Source organism: Pseudorasbora parva, chromosome 15 (assembly GCF_024679245.1).
Source record: "Pseudorasbora parva isolate DD20220531a chromosome 15, ASM2467924v1, whole genome shotgun sequence".
Classification (NCBI taxonomy): Eukaryota; Metazoa; Chordata; class Actinopteri; order Cypriniformes; family Gobionidae; genus Pseudorasbora; species Pseudorasbora parva.
The window spans coordinates 334,525-359,953 of NC_090186.1; the positions used below are offsets into that span (position 1 = coordinate 334,525).

The window sequence follows — 25,429 nt, forward strand, 5'->3', positions numbered from 1 at the left end:
TCACTTTGAAATTAAATGTTGGTGTTGCTCTACACCCTCTGGCTCGGCATCCGCAGCACTCGGGGGTTTGGACAGATGGGGAGGGAAAAGGAGACGGAAGCGTGAGGAGCAACAGAGGCGGGAGAGTGGAGAGAGGAAAAGAAGATTTAACTCCCAACACTAGCGGACCACATGTCAGTGCTGCAGGAGCCAATGAGCATATTACTCACTTAAAAATGTTGGGTTAAAAATAACCCAACACGTAACCCAACTGTGGGTTGGTATAGCACCTTCCCAACGTTGGGTTATTTTAACCCAATGCAACCCAATGCCCCAGTATAGTGATGGGGACACTATACTGACAAAGAGCACCGTCCTTCGGATGAGACGTTAAACTGAGGTCCTGACTCTCTGTGGTCGAAAATCCCAGGATGTCTTTCGGAAAAAGAGTAGGGGTGTAACCCCGGCATCCTGGCCAAATCTGCCCACTGGCCTCTGTCCATCATGGCCTCCTAATCTTCCCCCTATCCTGATTGGCTTCATCACTCGGTCTCCTCTCCACCAATCAGCTGGTGTGTGGTGAGCGTTCTGGAGCAATATGGCTGCCGTCGCATCATCAGGTGGTGCTGCACATTGGTGGTGGTGGAGGAGATTCCCCCCTTCAATGTAAAGCGCTTTGAGTGCCTTGAAATGCGCTATATAAATCAAACACATCATCATTATTATTACTGTAATGGACATCACAACATGGGCTCAGGAATACTTCCAGAAAACATTGGAGAACACAATCCACCGCGCCATTGGCCGTCGCCGGCTAAAACTCTACAGGTCAAAGAAGAAGGCACATCTAAACATGATCCAGAAGCGCAGGCGTTTCCTCTGGGCCAAGGCTCATTTAAAATGAACTGCGGAAAACTGTTCTGTGGTCAGACAATCAAAATTTGAAAACTGGGACGCCATCCGTACTAAAGAGGACAACCCAAGCGGTCTCAGCGCTCTGTTCAGAAGCTGACCTCTGATGGTCTGGGTGTAACGGAGTTCGCAGATGGGAAGGAAGGAGACGGGAATCGGTGAACGTTTAATACATTTTAATTTAAAATAATAAAACGAAATTAACACGGGCAGTTGTCCGTGAGTTTGCACATACACAACAAAACGTAAAAACAAAACAACATAAATCCAGGCCTGGTCCTCTCTCGTTCTTTACCGGTGTTGCTCTCCTTAGATGCCTCCGAGCTCCCTCATGAGAGGACTCGAGACCAGTGCGGCGCGCAGGTAACGCTCTTTTACAATCACAATCCCCGGTCTCGCTCGCTCTTCCCATGTCTCTCGCTCGTCCACCTCGCCACAATGGGGATGCATGAGTGTGTGTGGCATGGGCAGCTTACACATCAGGAAAGGCCATCAATGCTGAAAGGTCTATCCAAGTTCTAGAGCAACATCTGCTCCATCCAGACGGCGTCTCTTTCAGGGAAGACCTTGCATTCTCCAACATGACAATGCCAGAGCACACACTGCATCAATTACAGCATCATGGCTGCGCAGAAGAAGGATCCGGCACTGAAATGGCCAGCCTGCAGTCCAGATCTCTCACCATTAGAAAACATTTGGCGCATCATAAAGAGGAAGATGCGATAAAGAAGACCTGAGACAGTTGAGCAGCTAAAGCCTGTGTTAGACACATCCCTATTCCTAAACTAGAGCAGCTCCATCCCCAGATGTTCTAAACAGAAGAGGGGATGCCACACAGGGGGAAACATGGCCACGGCACAACTTTTTAGGAATGTGTAGCTCTCATGAAATCCAAAATGAGCGAATATTTGGCATGACATTTCAATGTCTCACTTTCAACATTTGATATGTTATTTATGCTGTATTCTGAATAAACTATTGTAATGTGAAACGTCCACATCACTGAATTCAGTTTTTATTCACAATTTGTACAGTGTAGGTTTTTTTAATCGGGTTTGTACATCAGAGGTCCGTTTACTCACGTTTGCATTCACTTTCTCTTTTTTTTAGGCGGTGATCAGATATACTGAGAGGCGCCGGTGTGGAGACACATCAGAATCAGTTCGTTGACAAGACTTTATTCTTCATGAGATTCTCTATTAAGAATTGTATTGTTTCCATTAATAAGAAAATCTCTCTTATTTTTTGGGCTTTTCTTCTGCTGTCTGTCCTGTACTCACAAACCAGGGATCAGTGAAAATGTCCTGCACGGTTTTAAGCAGACACAACCCTTGATCCGTTTGAAGCCGATGAAGAAGGCTGGTGCATTCTGTGAAAGTGATCAGAGGAGAGCGGATTAGTCCTGTTGGTCCTGACGTGAGATCTGTAGTAAGGTCATTTTAGAGTGCATTGGTGGCTGTTACTATGACATGAACATTTAATCACTGCTAACATTCATTATTGAGCTCACTTTTAGACAGGTGCTTCGTCTTCCAAAACGGGTGTCGGATGTCTCTTACGAGCGCCTCCATCACTGTAAATATGTTTTCAGTGTATTTCACCTTGGCACGGTCTTTAAACCACTGCTCTGAAGGTTTGTCATTTCCTGTAAGCAACACATTTCCATTGTTTAGTAAAACATAAGTCATACTTTATCAGAGATCAGTGCTCAAAAAGCCAACTTGCCTCTCTTCACGGAGTGCTGTGCCCAACTGAAGTCCACTATTTTAATCTTGGATGTTTTCGTATTGATGACGATTCTATCCAGATCAATCGGGAGAAGAACATCACGCTCCCAGCAGTGATGCAGAGCCTCAAACACTTGTTGCATGATGACTTTAGCATCCACTTCTTTCAGGTCCTTTCCTTTCATTTTAATAAATTGATCCAAGGTGATATAGGGATGTAAATGCTCCATTACCAAGATATCGTGATTGTACATGATGAAGGCCTCATATAAACGTATGAAATGTTCTGAAGATGGAGGAGTTAAGAGCGTCATCATTGCTGCTGTTTCTTTACACGGGTCTCTGGTAAACTCGGACTAAAGAACAGAGATGGGCCAAAGGTAAGCTCGTTTAAAATCTCTGAACTAGAGTCAAAGCAATGACCTTTACAGCTGATGCTTCTGGGCTTTGACTGTCTAACACAGCTACATCTCAGAGAATTAACAAACCAACTCTTAATAGAGAATCTCATGAAGAATAAAGTCTTGTCAACTTACTGACTCTGGCATTTGCCCGCACCGGTTCCTCTCAGTATATCTGATCATCACCTAAAAAACAAAGAAAATGAATGCAAACGTGAGTAACCTGATCCCTGATGTACATGACCACCTACAGGCTTTACGTCTCTAAAACACTGATGGTCATGGCAGCACTCAAAGGACACAGAAAGAAAGTTTGCTTGTGAAGAAAGAGAAACATACGTCTTGGCCGTCCGATATTCTAGTCCCTTCAAACACACGGAAGTGATATTTGAAGATCAGTCCCTTGCCCAGTTTATAGTGAGATTCAAAGTCTTCATGTTTCAGACTCAAGTCATTGTGAATGATGAAGTTCTCTGAAAACACACAGCAACATGTTAACACACAGCAACATGTTAACACACAGCAACATGTTAACACACAGCAACATGTTTACACACAGCAACATGTTAACACACAGGAGCATGTTAACACACAGCATGAGCCTGAACTCCAGCCTGAACACACTTAAGGGGGTCGCACACCGGACGCGGAGCTCGGCGGCGCGCCACGCAGCGTCTCAGGTATCGCACACCAGACGCGCACATTTTAAAAGGCTATGTTTATTATACATTTCCCCAAAATATGTTTAGACTTTATTCAAGCTGTTGAACTCAGAATGTAAAACAAATGTGTCTTGTAGCAAAGGTTGAAATCAGTATACCTTAACGATAATGTACTTTTAATATAAAGCCTTGAAATGGCGCTCCGTGGCGCGGCAGGATTTAGAACAACTTCCTGAGTTGCCGCGGACAGGCGCCGAATGCCGCCACCGGTGTGCGTACACTCATTGAAAACAATGTGTTCGAATTTTAAAGACGTGGCGCGCCGCCGAGCTCCGCGTCCGGTGTGCGACCCCCTTTAAGACGTAACAGCAGGGGTTGGGCTATATTGAACTGTCTGTAGAACTAGCATCAGTGCAGTGGATTAATGAATGCAGAAGAAGAGGGAATGTTGGTTAAGAAAGAGGGAATTGTTGGTCCCCATTGTTGTCCACAGTAGATGACAGAAAACCCTCCGGAGGTGAAGGGACGCATGAACAAGACGCTTATAACTGGAGACTCACGCTCTGGGCTGGAGGAATGCGGCAGCACAGAAGCGCTGGTCGATGGTTGGGCATCATCGATCTCGAATGTCTGTGGTCGCTGTTTTACAGCGGCCTTTAAACAAGCACGGTCTTCCCTCCATTTACTGTGTTCCTCTGCAAGCAAAGAATATCGATCAGAAACATCTTTTCTATGAGCACAGATTACAGCTGAAGGACTAATGTATTGATTTGAGTAAATTTCATCAGTCACTTGCACTGCTGCCCTCACTGCAGCTGCTGCGCTCCGTCCCCTCGGGGACCCCCTCCGGGACTCTCTCCGTCTCCTCTGGGACCCTCTCCGTCCCCTCGGGGACCCCCTCCGTCCCCTCCGGGACTCCCTCCGTCCCCTCGGGGACCCCCTCCGGGACTCTCTCCGTCCCCTCCGGGACCCCCTCCGTCCCCTCCGGGACTCTCTCCGTCTCCTCGGGGACTCCCTCCGGGACCCCCTCCGTCCCCTCGGGGACCCCCTCCGGGACCCCCTCCGTCCCCTCCGGGAATCTCTCCGTCCCCTCCGGGACTCTCTCCGTCCCCTCGGGGACCCTCTCCGTCCCCTCGGGGACCCCCTCCGTCCCCTCCGGGACTCTCTCCGTCTCCTCCGGGACCCCCTCCGTCCCCTCAGGGACCCCCTCCGTCTCCTCGGGGACCCTCTCCGTCCCCTCCGGGACTCTCTCCGTCTCCTCCGGGAGCCCCTCCGTCCCCTCCGGGACCCTCTCCGTCTCCTCGGGGACCCTCTGCGTCCCCTGGGGGACCCTCTCCGTCTCCTCCGGGACCCTCTCCGTCTCCTTGGGGACCCTCTGCGTCCCCTGGGGGACCCTCTCTGTCTCAAACACATCCATGTCTCCGCTGATGATTATGTATCGTCTCCACAGGATTAACAGGACAATAGTTAGTATCTCTAGACTGCGATTGGTAACTGTATTGCACTGCTGTGTCTCTAGACTGTGTGTGTGTAACTGCAGGACATCCGCTCTGATAAACTCCGCTCTGATTGCACTCACTCAGGCAGAGCTCTTAAACTCTGACTGTGACATCATGCTCAGAACACGCAACTGTGACGTCACGCGGCCAGTCGAGCGCGAAGCTGCATGAATTTATCTCTGTTTGGTATATTTCTTTAAATATGTTTCTCTCTTTATCTTTGTGTCAGTATTGAATGTTATTAAGCGTTTAGTTATTTGTTTCATTAAGGAGGATGTGGAATTAGCTCATATTATTCTATATATTTAATGTATTGACGCAGCACAGATGCAGTTTTGGATGGGCCATAAATTAAAAACGTTATCAAATCACTGTTTAACCAAATAAAAATGACTGACTAATACATCAGTGTTTACCCGATAGAGATGTTAATGGCGTGATGGTCTATTCTGTTGCATTATAAGAGTCTCGGAGCACGGACCCGTCGGCGGGTCTGACCGGAGAAGAGGCTTTGGCATCTCCAGCTGTGCTTTAGCGCTTCTCTACAAGCTGATGGACCATAAAAGTGTTCCGAATTTAATATTTACCCAAAACAAGTTTAGTTCTGCTCATATAACATGATAATATTTGACAACTCTGTTTAATACAGATCAACAGCACTTCCCAAAAGTTTCAACCAATAGTTGGCGTTTATTCACGGAAGGCAGACCGCGGTAGTCGCGCTATCCTGGGCTGATGAAGATGCGCTGAGCCGCGGGTTCACCAAAGCGCGTTCGTTTGATCGCGGCTGTCTGGCGTTATTCAGCGGTTTCTTTCTATGGGAGCGCCGCGTATTTTGGCGCCATGAGCTGAAGAATATTCAGCTTGGAGTAAACCACCTTCTCTCTCTCTCAAACACTAGTTTGGCTATTCAGCGCTGAGGTAATGCAAACACAGTCAAGTTAGAGATGTATTGTTGACATTTGTATGACGGACATTTGTGAGATCGCGATGAACTGCCAACTACAGCATTTCAGTGACCGATCCTGGCTCGCCTTCGAGGCTTCAGTCTATAATATTCACTGAGTAAAATATTGCTGCTGAAAGGACTGATGGCATTCTGCAAAGTTTGACATCCGAATATAAATGCTGGATTCACTCACACCAGACAGAAAAATCCTCATGACGCAGAATAGAGGAATTACAATTCACAAAACTTTTCTTCTGGTTCTGAGGAAGATGTTAAAATGGCCTCCAAGCAGGGGCAGATCTAGCAAATGATGTATGGGATGGAAACGTGAAGCGAGCATCCTTGCATGGCTGTTGTGGATTCACATAATGTACATATGCAGTGTATACACAGGATTAAAGATTAAAGAGTGCTGTGTGATAGATTTAGCTTGAACCTGATAGCTGACATGTGCAATATCAATATTCATTTACAAAGCATGACAAACAATAAAGATTATATATGAAAATAAGCCTCAGTACTGTAATACTACTGCCCATCGAAAGTCATCACATCTTCTCACCAGTATCTAATAACAACAGCACTGATAGGAACCATAATATATGGTTTAGCAGACACATGGTCCTTTAATCATAACTTAGAAATCAAAACCTATTTATTTTTACAACATCTATTTCATGTTAAAGTGATACATTTTGAAAAGGCACACTGAACACACACAGGTTGCTGTCTCTTCCTCTTCACTCACTTCATGCCATCCCTTTCTTTCTTCCACCTCTCCATTTTTTCTGCTGCCTGAAGAGGCGTGAATGGACATAATCCTCATTTAGCTTTTATTCTTCAGTTTTGTATTAAGTAATTTAAGACAGACGTGTGAAAAGAGCATGAACTGAGCAGTTAGACTAGTTAGTGCACTGCAAGAGTTCTACCTTCCATTCGCTAAACTCATGACGGTCTTACAATACGCTTCATAAACTTCATCCTCAGATCTGATTCAAAAACTAGGATTGTTCTCATTTACTCACCATGTAGTCCCAAACCCACACCATGTCTTCTCCCGAACACACAGAAGGATATTCTGAGGAATGGTTGGACCCATGTCATTCCATCATAGGAACACACACACTTCAGAATATCCTCCTGTGTGTCAGACAGAGGCCGTTCTGGCGACCTGTGGGGTCATGGGACTCCTATCTGAGGGCTCTCCTAACGGCCAGGCGGAAGCTCTTTCCTAAGGTTTGCCTCTTATTCAGAAAAAAAGCAGTGTTGCATTCTTTTTCTTCCCATTACAATATATTCATTTTTGGGAAAGCGACGTCAGCTTCAGCACTCCTGAGGTTATGGGATATTCTATTCCAGACACGAGGCAGCACAAGCGGTTTAGAAGTCATATTTATTGTAAAACGCTCCAGACATTACCCAGTTCAGACACGGATGAGGATCATTCAAGGCTAATACAGATCAACACATCCAGCATTAAACACACGACGGGATCCGGATCCGACACACACACAGCTCAGTCCACACACACACACACACACACGTGAACACACCGGAGGAAACACACGTGAAGTGATACAAACAACCCCAATACTGCTCAGCAACACACACACTCGTGTCAGAGGAACTGCATATGGAGGAACCGGTGTGACGGATCCAGATCCGGGTAGTTGATGCTTTATCAGCCTCATGAAGAGCATCACAAACAGCACATTAATATCTCATAGATAAACATATATACTCTATAGATTTACATATTATATTTGATTAGATTATAATTAATATAAAGAGACAGACATTCTGATTGATGCAATCCATACACACACACACACACACACGGGTTAAAAGGGCTGTTCCTCTTGGAGACCTGAGTTAAAACTCCTGATTCAGAAGCACTTCCTGAAGACGATCTGTGGGCCGAACTCCTCGTACTCCTCCGCGCTGATCCAGGATGGGCTGGCTCCTGTCCGGCTCGCCAGCGCTGAGCCCCCGCTCCACACGGAGGAGTCCCGATCCGGAGGGCTGAGCACACACACACTCACACCCGGACACAAGCTGCCGATTTCCCACCGCAGGCGCTCCGGAAGGCCCCGGAGCAGCGTGTTCCCGCCTAAACACATCACATGTTAGTGCTCCTGCCTGTGATTGGCCAGTCACACGTTACAGCTCCTGGCCTGTGATTGGCTCTCATACCTGACAGCAGGATGTTCCCCACCAAACTGCGGCGGAGGTCGATGTCGGACTGCAGAACGGACTTGAAGACGCTCTCGTGCATCCCATAATGATCTCGTCCAATCAGCTCCGGCCGGAAGAGGATCTCCGGTGCCCTGTGTGTGATGAGACCGTGAGAGCGTCAATCTAGCTATGACAATCTAGCACGAGCGCGCTCATGACCCCTCACCAGTAAAACGTTTGCTCCAATCCAGACATGACGTTTATCTGGAGCTTACTATACTTGCTGTAGCCATTAAACATTGTTTTATTTCATATTTATGTCTAAACATAATTTTAAATTTCATCTGATTATGAGAAGTGCAAAGATGCGAGTGGGTCAGAAATGATTTTGGTGATTTATTTTTTGTGTAATACTGTGATTTGTTAAAGTGAATTGTTTTGTATAAATTTGATCTTAATTTTAATAAAGGTTTCTTCAGCCAATCGCTGGATTTAATAAATAAGAAGCAGACAGCAGACTATAATCGTGACGCCGCTTTCATTGCTCATGAACTGGAGCGTGTCTCATTAATAAACCCAAACTCAGCAGATACTCACCTCACACACTCACACACACAGGTGAGTTACCTGAAGCGCTCAGAGGTCAGCGAGACGACCCGTCCGTCAGGGAGTGTGTACAGCACTTCTGATGACGACCCCTCACACACACACACACACACACACACACACACACACACACACACACAGGTGAGTTACCTGAAGCGCTCAGAGGTCAGCGAGACGACCCGTCCGTCAGGGAGTGTGTACAGCACTTCTGATGACCTCTTCATCTCCGCTTCATAGTCCAGAGCCACACAGCAGCAGCTCTCCTTCATCTCACGCACAATCTCCAGCTCTGCTGACGTCCGCATACACACACCCTGCTCCAGCAGCAGCTGCACGTACACACACACACACAGAAATCATGTCACTGAAACCAGAAAAGGTTTGAGTGAGCGAGCGAGAGTGTGTGTACCTTCTGCAGCTGCAGGGTGACGTCCGCTCCGGCGAGGCTGAAGCGCTGCACAGCGTGAGGCAGACAGTAACCCTCGAACACCGGAACACTGTGACTGACACCATCTCCAGAGTCCAGGACCACACCTGCGTGCACACACACACACACACAGCTCCTTCAGCTCGAGCCTCAGTGTCTCACGGTTCATGTGTGTGTGTGTGTAAGGTGTCCAGAATAATAATCCTCCGCTGTGTGTTAATAGGCCAGAGGAGAACTGAGTCTGGTTTCTCTAAGGTTTATTTTTCTCCATCATGCCCTGATGGAGTTTCGGTTCCTTTGGTCGCCTTTGGCTTGGCTTGCTCAGTTGGGGACACTAACATTATGATCAGAGTAATTCAACTAAATATACAAATAACATTAATTAATTATTATTACTTATTTAATTCTATAAACTATAATACTGATCTGCCAGCATTGTCTCTCTATGATAAATTAAAATAAGCTGATAACATCACTGTTTACTCCAGAACGACTGTACAGCCAAATCTAATTCTGCTGCAGTATTGTCCTGTTTAACACTGAAGCTGCTCTGACACAATCGCCGCTGGAGAAGCGCGATAGAAATAAAGTTGATTGTGTGTGTGTGTGTGCGTGCGCGTGTGTGTGTGTGTGCGTGCGCGTGTGCGCGTGCGAGACCTGTGGTGCGTCCTGAAGCGTAGAGAGCCAGCACCGCCTGTAGGGCCACACTCAGCAGAGGAACACTGAAGCTCTCGAACATCAGCTCCACCGTCCTCAGCCGGCTCTGGGCCGAGCTCATGGCCGCCTCCGTCAGCAGCACCGGGTGATCTGAGGACCTCACACACAACTGCTGGAACGCATGCTGCCAGATCTAACGGAGAGAGGGAGAGAGGAGAGCACACACACGTCAATCCTGCGGTCTGAGTGAGAACGTTCTGGCTAATGAACGCCCCATGATGTGACGTCTGCAGATTCTGGAAGATTATATGAACTCTAAACACCTTCAGCACATCTCACTGACCTCTTCATATATAACAATACGAGCTCACTGACCTCTTCATATATAACTATACGAGCTCACTGACCTCTTCATATATCACAATACGAGCTCACTGACCTCTTCATATATAACAATACGCGCTCACTGACCTCTTCATATATAACAATACGAGCTCACTGACCTCTTCAAATATAACAATACGAGCTCACTGACCTCTTCAAATATAACAATACGAGCTCACTGACCTCTTCATATATAACTATACGAGCTCACTGACCTCTTCATATATTACTATACGAGCTCACTGACCTCTTCATATATAACAATACGAGCTCACTGACCTCTTCATATATAACAATACGAGCTCACCGACCTCTTCATATATAACAATACGAGCTCACTGACCTCTTCATATATAACAATACGAGCTCACTGACCTCTTCATATATAACAATACGAGCTCACTGACCTCTTCATATATAACAATACGAGCTCACTGACCTCTTCATATATCACAATACGAGCTCACTGACCTCTTCATGTATAACAATACGAGCTCACTGACCTCTTCATATATAACTGAGCTCACTGACCTCTTCATATATAACTGAGCTCACTGACCTCTTCATATATAACAATACGAGCTCACTGACCTCTTCATATATAACTGAGCTCACTGACCTCTTCATACATAACAATACGAGCTCACTGACCTCTTCATATATAACAATACGAGCTCACTGACCTCTTCATATATAACAATACGAGCTCACTGACCTCTTCATATATAACAATACGAGCTCACTGACCTCTTCATATATCACAATACGAGCTCACTGACCTCTTCATGTATAACAATACGAGCTCACTGACCTCTTCATATATAACTGAGCTCACTGACCTCTTCATATATAACTGAGCTCACTGACCTCTTCATACATAACTGAGCTCACTGACCTCTTCATACATAACAATACGAGCTCACTGACCTCTTCATATATAACAATACGAGCTCACTGACCTCTTCATATATAACTGAGCTCACTGACCTCTTCATATATAACTGAGCTCACTGACCTCTTCATATATAACTGAGCTCACTGACCTCTTCATACATAATACGAGCTCACTGACCTCTTCATACATAATACGAGCTCACTGACCTCTTCATACATAACAATACGAGCTCACTGACCTCTTCATATATAACAATACGAGCTCACTGACCTCTTCATACATAACAATACGAGCTCACTGACCTCTTCATACATAACAATACGAGCTCACTGACCTCTTCATATATAACAATACGAGCTCACTGACCTCTTCATACATAACAATACGAGCTCACTGACCTCTTCATACATAACTATACGAGCTCACTGACCTCTTCATATATAACAATACGAGCTCACTGACCTCTTCATATATAACAATACGAGCTCACTGACCTCTTCATATATAACAATACGAGCTCACTGACCTCTTCATATATAACAACACGAGCTCACTGACCTCTTCATATATAACAACACGAGCTCACTGACCTCTTCATATATAACAACACGAGCTCACTGACCTCTTCAAATATAACAATACGAGCTCACTGACCTCTTCAAATATAACAATACGAGCTCACTGACCTCTTCATATATAACAATACGAGCTCACTGACCTCTTCATATATAACAATGAGCTCACTGACCTCTTCATATATAACAATGAGCTCACTGACCTCTTCATACATAACAATACGAGCTCACTGACCTCTTCATATATAACAATACGAGCTCACTGACCTCTTCATATATAACAATACGAGCTCACTGACCTCTTCATACATAACTATACGAGCTCACTGACCTCTTCATATATAACAATACGAGCTCACTGACCTCTTCATATATAACTATACGAGCTCACTGACCTCTTCATATATAACAATACGAGCTCACTGACCTCTTCATACATAACAATACGAGCTCACTGACCTCTTCATACATAACTATACGAGCTCACTGACCTCTTCATACATAACTATACGAGCTCACTGACCTCTTCATATATTACTATACGAGCTCACTGACCTCTTCATATATAACAATACGAGCTCACTGACCTCTTCATATATAACTATACGAGCTCACTGACCTCTTCATATATAACAATACGAGCTCACTGACCTCTTCATATATAACAATACGAGCTCACTGACCTCTTCAAATATAACAATACGAGCTCACTGACCTCTTCATATATAACAATACGAGCTCACTGACCTCTTCATATATAACAATACGAGCTCACTGACCTCTTCATATATAACAATACGAGCTCACTGACCTCTTCATATATAACAATACGAGCTCACTGACCTCTTCATATATAACAATACGAGCTCACTGACCTCTTCATATATAACAATACGAGCTCACTGACCTCTTCATATATAACTATACGAGCTCACTGACCTCTTCATATATAACAATACGAGCTCACTGACCTCTTCATATATAACAATACGAGCTCACTGACCTCTTCATATATAACAATACGAGCTCACTGACCTCTTCATATATAACAATATGAGCTCAAGGCATGAGCAGACCCGACCCAGATCAGATTACAGATCTACACTCACTGTAATGTGGGATTGGGTTTACATAACGCATTCCTGTCCATCTGATAAACCGATCAGCTGAGCGCATGCCAGTAAGCATCGTGTTTACGCTATAGGCAAGAGCGTTTGAGTACGTCACAAAATGACCACCGAATTACAAAATACAAAATGTAGTTATTTCCGTCAACGTTTTCATCTATACAGATATGCATGTGATGTTTAATAGGGAGCACACCCAGGTTCCTCACTGACGACGTGTGTGTCTGTGTGTCGAGAGCAGACAGAGTATTCATTGAGTGTTGGACAGTATTCTAGGTTATTATGTGCAGAGGTTTTTGGTCCAATAATTAGAATCAGTTTTAAGAAATTTGTAAGAAATGACAAGTCATCCAATGTTTGTGCTCCCAGTGAGAGACTGTCCATTGGTAATACTGTGGGCATCCCAGCTTGAGTTACTCTCTAACCAAGCAGGGTTCATGTCATCAACCGTTAATTGATCAAATGAGGCAGATAAAATCCCTTATGTCAGTCAAAGAACTTCCAATATCTTAAACCACAGTGAAGGGCCAATAACAGATCCGTCAGGACTCACCATCTCCATCTCATCCCAGTTTTGCACAACACCGTTCCTGATGGGATATTTCAGTGTAAGCACGCCTCTCATGTGCTGAGCTTCATGCCCGATGTACAGCTCTCTGTCCACACTGCTGTTCATGATCTCCTGGAACACAAGACCATCATCAGTCCAGAACACACGGGGGGACACAAACAAGCAATTTCAGAGCAGCTTCACAAAGTCCTGTCAGTGTTATTAAAATTCTTCATGCATTATGGTTTCATTTAGCAGGTTAGATCTGGATGATAGTTACATCCTGCTGTGATTTGCTATAGATGTCCCAGAGTACGTAAGAGTCTACCTCATATTTGGGATGGCCGATGACCGTCGGGAACACTGTAGTTGGAAAATCCTGGTCCGCAAAGCCTGCCTTCATCAAACCAGACCCGGTGTCGAGCACGATGGGCGTCTTATAATCACTTATCTGATTGAGAAGAGGAAGGGACCACTAACAGCTCAGCTTCCACACATCAAGACATTATCATAGCGTATACTCATCACACACCCCCTATCAACCTGTGGTCCTCACCAGTCTCGTGTTGATCTGCAGCTGCTGGATGGGAGATCTGCAGACTCTCATGGAGCCTCCCCCATCACGAGAAACCATCTCTGGGGAGGCCGCGGAGCAGGAGCCCTCAGAGCCGGAGGTCTGCCGAGTCTCTAGGAAGGCCGCGGAGCCGGAGGTCTGATTAGTCTCTGGGGAGGCCGAAGAGCCAGAGGTCTGATGAGTCTCTGTGGAGGCCACGGAGGTCTGATGAGTCTCTGTGGAGGCCACGGAGGCGGAGGTCTGATGAGTCTCTGTGGAGGCCACGGAGGCGGAGGTCTGATGAGTCTCTGTGGAGGCCACGGAGGCGGAGGTCTGATGAGTCTCTGTGGAGGCCGCGGAGCCGGAGGTCTGCCGAGTCTCTGGGGAGGCCGCGGAGCCAGAGGTCCGATGAGTCTCTGGGGAGGCCGCGGAGCCAGAGGTCCGATGAGTCTCTGGGGAGGCCGCGGAGCCGGAGGTCTGATGAGTCTCTGGGGAGGCCGCGGAGCCAGAGGTCTGATGAGTCTCTGGGGAGGCCGCGGAGCCGGAGGTCTGCCGGGTCTCTAGGGAGGCCGCGAAGCCGGAGGTCTGATGAGTCTCTGGGGAGGCCGCGGAGCCGGAGGTCTGCCGGGTCTCTAGGGAGGCCGCGAAGCCGGAGGTCTGATCGGTCTCTAGGGAGGCCGCGGAGCCAGAGGTCTGATGAGTGTCTGGGGAGGCCGCGGAGCCGGAGGTCTGCAGAGTCTCTGGGGAGGCCGCGGAGCTGGACATCTGTTCCTTGAGCACCACTGCGGTGTTGTTGTTGTTGTTCTGCATGAGCAGACCTGGAGATATGCTCTGTGAGCAGGCGTTGAGCGGCTCAGAGGCTGATGGTCGCCGCTCTGAACAGCCATGCTGGTCGTCAGGAGAAAAGGCCCTTTGCAGTGCGGTTGAGACGCCTCCGGGATCAAAGGCATCCCGCACCATGCGACTCTTCTGGGTGGAGGACGGACCACTGGTGTCCGGTGCAACATAATCCCCAGCGTCTGAACATGACGACGCCTCAGGATGCTCAGGACAGGCGTTTGGGCTGTCAGTGGAGTCCATGGCTTCCAGTTCCTGATCAGGAGAAGACAATCTGCTCAATCCAAAAGGCTCCTTATCATGACAAGACAGGTCCTCCTGGAGGGATTCAGAGCCCGCTGCAGGACCTCCTATCCCAATCTCACTCAGAACTGACCGGCTCGTTGAACTCAAAGGCTCAGGACTCAAACTCGAGTCTGAGAGACTGGCATCCTCAGGCGCTGGACTGCTGCGCTTCTCTGCATTTGGAATAAAACAAGAAACAGTGTTCTCCACATCTGTATACTGAGCAGAGTCAAGACTACAGCTCCTCAACTCTCCATCCAGATCTTTTAGCAAGTTCCTCTCCATGACCGAACACTTGACCACTCTACGGCCTTTGCTTGGCCTCTTCCTTGCCGTGCTTGCTTTCTCCATCTCTCTGCTCAGGCTTCTCTCCATCTTCTCCACCTCCCGTTTCTCCTCCTCCAGCTGCGACCGGAACATCCTCCTCTCCACTTGAGCCAGCGTCTCTGTGCAGCGCAGTGCGTCGAGCTTCACCTGCTCCTCCATGATCTGCTCCCCAAGAACCTGAAGATCTCTAAGCTCCCGGAGCATCCCAGTCCTGCCCGTCTCAGGAAACCTAGTGTCCAGCTGCACTGGCCTTTCATCGGCTGATTCTGGAGAGTCCGAGTCGCTTTCACTAGCTTGAGTCTCAGAGTCCAAAGAAGGGAGTTCAGTCTTAAGGACATCGTCCAATCCAATCACACCAAATTCAGCCAGATCTCTTGGGGATATCTGGAACAAAAAGTGCAAGATATTCATACCTCCTGGCACACAAAATGTCCAGTTATAAAAGGTGCTGGTCATATAATTAGAATATCATCAAAAAGTTGATTTCACCAATTCCATTCAAAAAATGAAACTTGTATATTATATTCATTCAATTCACACACTGATATATTACAGATTTTTATTAATTTAGATTATAACTGGCAACTAAGGAAAATAATAAATTCAGTATTTGAAAATTAGAATATTGTGAAAAGGTTCAATATTGAAGACTCCTGGAGCCACACTAATCAGCTAATGAACTCAAACACCTGCAGGCCTTTAAATGGCCTCTCAGTCTAGTTCTGTCGGCTACATAATCATCTTGCACAAGGAGGGTGACTGAAGAGGCTGGCTGTTCACAGAGCTCTGTGTCCAAGCAGATTAATATAGAGGGGCGAAGGGAAGGAAAAGATGTGGTAGAAAAAAAGTGTACAAGCAATAGGAATAACCGCACCCTGGAGAGGATTGTGAAACAACCCATTCAAAAAAGTGGGGAAGATTTACAAAGAGTGGACTGCAGCTGAATATTCAATCCCTTTCTCCAAAAGTGCTTATTGTTAATGATATGATTATAGATCATAATATAGATGTTCTGTGTCTGACAGAAACCTGGCTAAAATCTGACGATTACATTACTTTAAATGAGTTTAACCCCAAGATTAAGGTTATAAACATGAGCCATGTCTGAAAGGTAAAGGGTGCTGCTGTAATTTATAATATCTTTAGTATTACTCAGAAGTCTAGTTTCAAATATAATTCCTTTGAAGTTTTGGTGCTTTATGTAACGCTGTGTAGTGTAAATGATGAATCCCGTTTGACATTTGCTACTGTATACAGGCCACCAGGGCACAATACAGACTTTATCAGAGAATTTGCTGGTTTTGTATCGGAGTTAGTATTAGCTGTAGATAAAGTAGTAATTACAGGTGATTTTAATATCCATGTAGACAATGAAAAAGACGCATTGGGATTGGCATTTAGAGACATTCTAAACTCTATTGGAGTTAGACAACACGTATCGGGACCCACTCATCGCCTTAATCATACTTTAGATCTAATAATGTCACATGGAATAAATGTTGATACTGTTAAAATTCTGCAGCAGAGCGATGACATCTCAGATCATTACCTAATATCATGTATACTTAATTTCCCTAAGGCTGCAAAGCCGTCCCCTCGCTTCAAATATGGCAGGACGATAACCGCTGCGACTAAAGATTGCTTTGTCCATAATCTTCCTCATCAGTTCCATCTCCTCAGCATTACAGATAGCCAAGAGGAACTTGATGCTGCAACAGAAACTATTGACTCTCTCTTTACTAGCACTTTAGACATAGTTGCTCCCCGGCGCTTAAAGAAGATTAAAGAAAATAATCCAACGCTGTGGTACAACGAGCACACTCGGGCCCTTAAAACAGCAGCCAGAAAAATGGAGCGCAGCTGGAAGAAAACAATCTCCCTCAGCCGTCTTGTCAGTCAACTCCTCGCTTTCGAGATTAAGATCTGACTCCTGCTGTGTTTGTGCTGAGACTCTTGTTCGGCTCACGCTGTATTGAGCAGACACATTCAGTTTTTAACTGTAGTGTCTGTTCTCTAATTGAACTAAATTATTTTATTACTATAAAACAATCGAATCAACAGTGGGGCGGGATGTATGCAGTGTTTCGCCTGAACACCAGTAACACTGGCTATCGGACCAAGCCTATTGGCATCTAGTGTAGAAATGGATGACTTATGATACATTTCTTTGGTTGTTGATAATCAGAGTGGATAGTGTGGAAATCGATGATTGATGAGAGTTAAATTGAGTGTTTTTCTTTAACGTTCGAACTGCTAAATTAAAGCTAGGCCTGACTATTTAACTGATGGATTAACATATTGGTTAACACTATAACGGATAAACTGGAGTCAGACTTGTTTGGTTCTCGATCAGATTCTCTTCAGAATGAGCTCTTTAGAGTTAACATGCACAGACCGAATGTTCTCAGACTGACCGTAATGTGCTGCTGTCCTTCAGTCCATACGGGCCAGTGTTTGTGTAGATCCTCGGACCACAACAGCTCATCCAGGACCACTTCCTGTGCAAGCACACACTCCTCCTCCTGGAAACAAGATATTATCCTATCTGCAGCTTCAGCTCCAACATCACACCGCTTTAGCAGGAGAGAGCGGGAAGATGTGGACTCACCTGCAGGATCTGTGCAGTTCGCTCCAGCCTCTCCTCCACCTCCTTCAGCTCTCGCTGCTCTCTCTGAACCCAGTCACCTATAGACACGTTCAGCCTACACAAGAGGACACAAGGGCTTAAAGGAAGCCACTTCACTAATCACTGTATGAAAACACAGCCTTACTGCTCATAAGAGTCCGGTCGGAGGTTGTGCAGGTCGAAGGAGTCCCAGAGGAGAGACGGGTCCCCGTCCACGGGCTTCTCTTCGCCATCCGTGAGTGTACTGGAGAGTAGATTTCCAGCCGGATTCAGCTCAGGCTCCTGGAAGCCTGAAGGACTGGAGCTCCGTGGACTGGAGTTCAGATTTCCTGCAGGACTCAGCTCGGGCTCCTGGAAGCCTGAGGGACTGGAGCTCAGATTTCCTGCAGGACTCAGCTCGGGCTCCTGGAAGCCTGAGGGACTGGAGCTCAGATTTCCTGCAGGACTCAGCTCAGGCTCCTGGAAGCCTGAGGGACTGGAGCTCCGGATGGTGACCGTATAGCAGCTCTCCAGGTCCTCTATGGGCAGGCTCAGCCAGGGGTTCTTGGGAAGGCTGGCTGAGCGCTTCACTGAGATCTCCAGGTTCACAGAGTCCGACGTGATTTTGGGAACGATCTGAATCCTGGTGTTGTCCCGCTGTAAGCCCAACACTAGCTCAGGCTGGCCTTCAGACTCAGACCCGCTCATGTTCTCCTGATGGGGTTTGGACTCATCCTGGTTTCTGTGGAGAAAGTCCCTCCTGGCCTCCAGATGCCCGATCCCTGCACAGTCGAAGCCGGAGTCGAAGGAGCAGAGCGAGGGAGGTTTGGCTGAAGAGATGGAGCTCTTGAGGAACTCATCCTGCCACTGGAGGGCCAGATGGAGGTCCTGAAGGGGAACCACACCGGCTGAGGTCAGGAGTCTCCTCAGAGTCATGCATCTGTGGACATTACACACACACACAGATCCACATCAACACAGGGACAGGACCTCTATAAAGCCCTGAACCTTTACACATTTGAGCAGTTCTCAGATGTAGAAGTCCGCAAGGTAAGCGAGACCTCAGGTGTGTGTGTGTACTTGTGTGAGGCAGAAGTCCGCCAGGTAAGCGTGTACCTGTGTGAGGCAGAAGTCCGCAAGGTAAGCGAGACCTCAGGTGTTTGTGTGTACTTGTGTGAGGCAGAAGTCCGCCAGGTAAGCGTGTACCTGTGTGAGGCAGAAGTCCGCCAGGTAAGCGTGTACCTGTGTGAGGCAGAAGTCCGCCAGGTAAGCGTGTACCTGTCCGCAAGGTAAGCGAGACTTCAGGTGTGTGTGTACCTGTGTGAGAGCTGAGTGCCCATCTGCTGAAGGCTGGGCTCAGGGATGGTGTTGGCGAGCCGGCCAGCTTCACCAGCTCCTCCACCTGTGGGCAGGGTTCCTCTGGAGGAAGATGTGGAGTCTGGAGCTCAGGTGTGAGAAGAGCTGATCTCACTCCACTGCAGCTCCTGGAGGAGACTCTGGCTAGCACACACTCATACCAGCCTCTGAACCTGAGGATCACAGGCATGGGGATCATCAGAGCGAGACTAATACTGGGATGGATACACCTGAGGGGAGAGAGAGAGAGAGAGGAGAGAGAGAGAGAGAGAGAGAGAGAGAGAGAGAGAGAGAGAGAGAGAGAGAGAGAGAGAGAGAGAGAGAGAGAGAGAGAGAGAGAGAGAGAGAGAGAGAGAGAGAGAGAGAGAGAGAGAGAGAGAGAGAGAGAGAGAGAGAGAGAGAGAGAGAGAGAGAGAGAGAGAGAGAGAGAGAGAGAGAGAGAGAGAGAGAGAGAGAGAGAGAGAGAGAGAGAGAGAGAGAGATACTCTGGGTCAGAGGTCAGGGCACATACCCGCTGTTGGGCCTGATGGTAGTCCTCCACGCTCCGGAGGATCTGTAGCTGGAGCTGGACCTCAGAGCTCAGCTCCTCCTTACTCCTCCTCAGATCCCTCAGCCACGGCTCACTCCTCTGGGATACAGGGAGGCTCTCAGATACAGTGTGGAGGACATCCTCTGAGCGGCGGACCAGAGCCTGCACAGCAGAAGACCAGTGCTTATAAACACTTATAACCCTAACCCATCCTCAGGGCGGCGGACAAGAGCCTGCACAGCAGAAGAGGACCAGTGCTTATAAACACTTATAACCCTAACCCATGTGGAGGACATCCTCGGAGCGGCGGACCAGAGCCTGCACAGCAGAAGAGGACCAGTGCTTATAAACACTTATAACCCTAACAAATGTGGAGGACATCCTTGGAGCGGCAGACCAGAGCCTGCACAGCAGAAGAGGACCAGTGCTTATAACCCTAACCCATCCTCGGAGCGGTGGACCAGAGCCTGCACAGCAGAAGAGGACCAGTGCTTATAACCCTAACCCATCCTCAGGGCGGTGGACCAGAGCCTGCACAGCAGAAGAGGACCAGTGCTTATAACCCTAACCCATCCTCAGGGCGGTGGACCAGAGCCTGCACAGCAGAAGAGGACCAGTGCTTATAACCCTAACCCATCCTCAGGGCGGTGGACCAGAGCCTGCACAGCAGAAGAGGACCAGTGCTTATAACCCTAACCCATCCTCAGGGCGGTGGACCAGAGCCTGCACAGCAGAAGAGGACCAGTGCTTATAACCCTAACCCATCCTCAGGGCGGTGGACCAGAGCCTGCACAGCAGAAGAGGACCAGTGCTTATAACCCTAACCCATCCTCGGAGCGGCGGACCAGAGACTGCACAGCAGAAGAGGACCAGTGCTTATAACCCTAACCCATCCTCAGGGCGGTGGACCAGAGCCTGAACAGCAGAAGAGGACCAGTGCTTATAAACACTTATAACCCTAACAAATGTGGAGGACATCCTTGGAGCGGCAGACCAGAGCCTGCACAGCAGAAGAGGACCAGTGCTTATAACCCTAAACCATCCTCAGGGCGGTGGACCAGAGCCTGCACAGCAGAAGAGGACCAGTGCTTATAACCCTAAACCATCCTCAGGGCGGTGGACCAGAGCCTGCACAGCAGAAGAGGACCAGTGCTTATAACCTCAACCCATCCGATGATGAAGGCTTTAAGACCAGTGTTTATATACGCTTATAACCCTAACCCATCCTCAGAGCGGTGGACCAGAGCTTGCACAGCAGAAGAGGACCAGTGCTTATAAACACTTATAACCCTAACCCATAAGATGATGAAGGCTTTAAGACAAGTGTTTATATACGCTTATAACCCTAACCCATCTGATGATAAAGGCTTTAAGACCAGTGTTTATATACGCTTATAACCCTAACCCATCCTCAGAGCGGTGGACCAGAGCTTGCACAGCAGAAGAGGACCAGTGCTTATAAACACTTATAACCCTAACCCATAAGATGATGAAGGCTTTAAGACCAGTGTTTATAACAGGAAACTCTGACTGTGTGTGTGTGTGTGTGTGTGTGTGTGTGTCTCACCATGGCATGAGTGTAGACTGACGCCTCAAACTGCAGCCGGAGCTCTGCAGCACTGTGCGTGTCTTTGGCCACTTCAGTCCTGAACATCTGCAGCTTCTGCCGGTGCAGCGCCTCCATCTGCTCCTGGATCTGACATACACAAACACAGAGTGCTTCAGAGTGTGGAGAGAGCGTATGGAGAGAGTGGAGAGAGAGCAAGCACGAGAGCCAGCGCGAGTGCGAGTGTGTGAGAGAGTGTTTGAGTGTGTATGTTCTGACCTGTCCAGCTTCTCTCTGGAGACGCAGCAGCTGGAGCTGGACACGAGCTCTGGAGAACACCTGCTGCCACAACATCTCCACCTTCTGCACCGCAGCAGTTATCCTGACGACACACGTCAGTGAGCAGCAACACACACACACACACACACATACACACGTATCAGTGAGCAGCAACACACACACACGTCAGTGAGCAGCAACACACACACACGTCAATGAGCAGCAACACACACAGACAGGGTATCAACACACACGTAATGGTTATTATGCTGTACAAACCATATATTCTATCCCCCTACACTGCCCCTGCCCATAAACCTACCCATCACACACACTGCCCCTAAACCTACCCATCACACACACTGCCCCTAAACCTACCCATCACACACACTGCCCCTAAACCTACCCATCACACACACTGCCCCTAAACCTACCCATCACACACACTGCCCCTAAACCTACCCATCACACACACTGCCCCTAAACCTACCCATCACACACACTGCCCCTAAACCTACCCATCACACACACTGCCCCTAAACCTACCCATCACACACACTGCCCCTAAACCTACCCATCACACACACTGCCCCTAAACCTACCCATCACACACACTGCCCCTAAACCTACCCATCACAGGAAACTTTCTGCATTTTTACATTTTCAAAATAACTCATTCTGTATGATTTATAAGCTTTTGTACCAATGGGGACCTCAATTTAGGTCCCCACAGTGACATGAGTCTGTGTGCATTCAGGTTGAAGTCCCCGCCAGGCTAGAAAAACATGTACACACACAGAGACAGGGCATCAATACACACAGGGCACCTGAGAGCTGAACACACACACAGGGCACCTGAGAGCTGAACACACACACAAACACACAAACCTGTTGTAGTTGCGCAGCATCTCTAGCGCGGTGTGCGTATACAGGACCGTTCCTGCCATGGCCTGAAAGCAGGGATCATTCTCTGGGAAGCGCAGCTTCTCCAACAGACACACACACTGCTTCAGCAGGTCATCCAAGCCAAGATCCCTACACACACAGTAAGTGTGAAGAGTGATTTTTAGGGAACAGCTGGTCAGTAAGTGTGAAGAGTGATGTTTAGGGAACAGCCGGTCAGTAAGTGTGAAGAGTGATGTTTAGGGAACAGCCGGTCAGTAAGTGTGAAGAGTGATGTTTAGGGAACAGCCGGTCAGTAAGTGTGAAGAGTGATGTTTAGGGAACAGCCGGTCAGTAAGTGTGAAGAGTGATGTTTAGGGAACAGCCGGTCAGTAAGTGTGAAGAGGGATGTGTAGTGAACAGCCGGTCAGTAAGTGTGAAGAGGGATGTGTAGTGAACAGCCGGTCAGTAAGTGTGAAGAGTGATGTGTAGGGAACAGCCGGTCAGTAAGTGTGAAGAGTGATGTGTAGGGAACAGCCGGTCAGTAAGTGTGAAGAGTGATGTTTAGGGAACAGCCGGTCAGCAAGTGTGAAGAGTGATGTTTAGTGAACAGCCGGTCAGTAAGTGTGAAGAGCGATGTGTAGTGAACAGCCGGTCAGTAAGTGTGAAGAGTGATGTGTAGGGAACAGCCGGTCAGTAAGTGTGAAGAGTGATGTTTAGGGAACAGCCGGTCAGTAAGCGTGAAGAGTGATGTTTAGGGAACAGCCGGTCAGTAAGTGTGAAGAGTGATGTTTAGGGAACAGCCGGTCAATAAGTGTGAAGAGTGATGTTTAGTGAACAGCCGGTCAGTAAGTGTGAAGAGTGATGTTTAGGGAACAGCCGGTCAGTAAGTGTGAAGAGTGATGTTTAGGGAACAGCCGGTCAGTAAGCGTGAAGAGTGATGTTTAGTGAACAGCCGGTCAGTAAGTGTGAAGAGTGATGTTTAGGGAACAGCCGGTCAATAACTGTGAAGAGTGATGTTTAGTGAACAGCCGGTCAGTAAGTGTGAAGAGTGATGTTTAGGGAACAGCTGGTCAGTAAGTGTGAAGAGTGATGTTTAGGGAACAGCCGGTCAGTAAGTGTGAAGAGTGATGTTTAGGGAACAGCCGGTCAGTAAGTGTGAAGAGTGATGTTTAGGGAACAGCCGGTCAGTAAGTGTGAAGAGTGATGTTTAGTGAACAGCTGGTCAGTATGATTGAAGAGTGATGTTTAGGGAACAGCCGGTCAGTAAGTGTGAAGAGTGATGTGTAGTGAACAGCCGGTCAGTAAGTGTGAAGAGTGATGTGTAGTGAACAGCCGGTCAGTAAGTGTGAAGAGTGATGTTTAGTGAACAGCCGGTCAGTAAGTGTGAAGAGTGATGTTTAGGGAACAGCTGGTCAGTAAGTGTGAAGAGCGATGTGTAGGGAACAGCCGGTCAGTAAGTGTGAAGAGTGATGTGTAGTGAACAGCCGGTCAGTAAGTGTGAAGAGCGATGTGTAGTGAACAGCCGGTCAGTAAGTGTGAAGAGCGATGTTTAGGGAACAGCCGGTCAGAAAGTGTGAAGAGTGATGTTTAGGGAACAGCCGGTCAGTAAGTGTGAAGAGTGATGTGTAGTGAACAGCCGGTCAGTAAGTGTGAAGAGTGATGTTTAGGGAACAGCTGGTCAGTAAGTGTGAAGAGTGATGTTTAGGGAACAGCCGGTCAGTAAGTGTGAAGAGTGATGTGTAGTGAACAGCCGGTCAGTAAGTGTGAAGAGCGATGTGTAGTGAACAGCCGGTCAGTAAGTGTGAAGAGCGATGTGTAGTGAACAGCCGGTCAGTAAGTGTGAAGAGTGATGTTTAGGGAACAGCCGGTCAGAAAGTGTGAAGAGTGATGTGTAGGGAACAGCCGGTCAGTAAGTGTGAAGAGTGATGTGTAGTGAACAGCCGGTCAGGAAGTGTGAAGAGTGATGTTTAGGGAACAGCCGGTCAGTAAGTGTGAAGAGTGATGTGTAGTGAACAGCTGGTCAGTAAGTGTGAAGAGTAATGTGTAGTGAACAGCCGGTCAGTAAGTGTGAAGAGTGATGTTTAGGGAACAGCCGGTCAGTAAGTGTGAAGAGTGATGTGTAGGGAACAGCCGGTCAGTAAGTGTGAAGAGCGATGTGTAGTGAACAGCCGGTCAGTAAGTGTGAAGAGTGATGTTTAGGGAACAGCCGGTCAGAAAGTGTGAAGAGTGATGTGTAGTGAACAGCCGGTCAGTAAGTGTGAAGAGTGATGTTTAGGGAACAGCCGGTCAGTAAGTGTGAAGAGCGATGTTTAGGGAACAGCCGGTCAATAAGTGTGAAGAGCGATGTGTAGGGAACAGCCGGTCAGTAAGTGTGAAGAGTGATGTTTAGCCAACAGCCGGTCAGTAAGTGTGAAGAGTGATGTGTAGTGAACAGCCGGTCAGTAAGTGTGAAGAGCGATGTTTAGGGAACAGCCGGTCAGTAAGTGTGAAGAGTGATGTGTAGGGAACAGCCGGTCCGTAAGTGTGAAGAGTGATGTTTAGCGATTAGACGGTCAGTAAGTGTGAAGAGTGATGTTTAGCCAACAGCCGGTCAGTATGTGTGAAGAGTGATGTGTAGTGAACAGCCGGTCAGTAAGTGTGAAGAGCGATGTTTAGGGAACAGCCGGTCAGTAAGTGTGAAGAGTGATGTTCAGTAAACAGCC

At 47.5% G+C, this 25,429-nt stretch overlaps 2 protein-coding genes across 3 annotated transcripts in view; both read right to left on the reverse strand.

The window, feature by feature from the left end:
- Positions 1-25,429, reverse strand: part of si:ch211-241j12.4 (guanine nucleotide exchange factor DBS) — a 73,929-nt gene that overhangs the window by 22,545 nt on the left and 25,955 nt on the right. For both annotated transcript variants that reach the window (XM_067416616.1, XM_067416617.1), the window contains exons 8-11: positions 22,731-22,877; positions 21,843-21,945; positions 21,585-21,713; positions 20,000-20,179 (exon numbers count right to left, since the gene is read on the reverse strand). In XM_067416616.1, coding sequence (XP_067272717.1) covers positions 20,000-20,179; positions 21,585-21,713; positions 21,843-21,945; positions 22,731-22,877 — 559 coding nt within the window. The remainder of the gene's footprint in view (positions 1-19,999; positions 20,180-21,584; positions 21,714-21,842; positions 21,946-22,730; positions 22,878-25,429) is intronic.
- LOC137040860 (uncharacterized) lies at positions 7,739-19,591 on the reverse strand. Its single transcript, XM_067416602.1, has 12 exons — positions 19,450-19,591; positions 18,299-19,072; positions 18,136-18,229; positions 17,942-18,049; positions 14,082-15,911; positions 13,854-13,976; positions 13,529-13,657; positions 9,995-10,187; positions 9,320-9,444; positions 9,061-9,239; positions 8,323-8,456; positions 7,739-8,239 (listed from the first exon to the last, which is right to left on the reverse strand). The coding sequence occupies exons 1-12, from the start codon at positions 19,470-19,472 to the stop codon at positions 8,016-8,018; spliced, it is 3,936 nt and encodes a 1,311-aa protein (XP_067272703.1). The 5' UTR covers positions 19,473-19,591; the 3' UTR covers positions 7,739-8,015.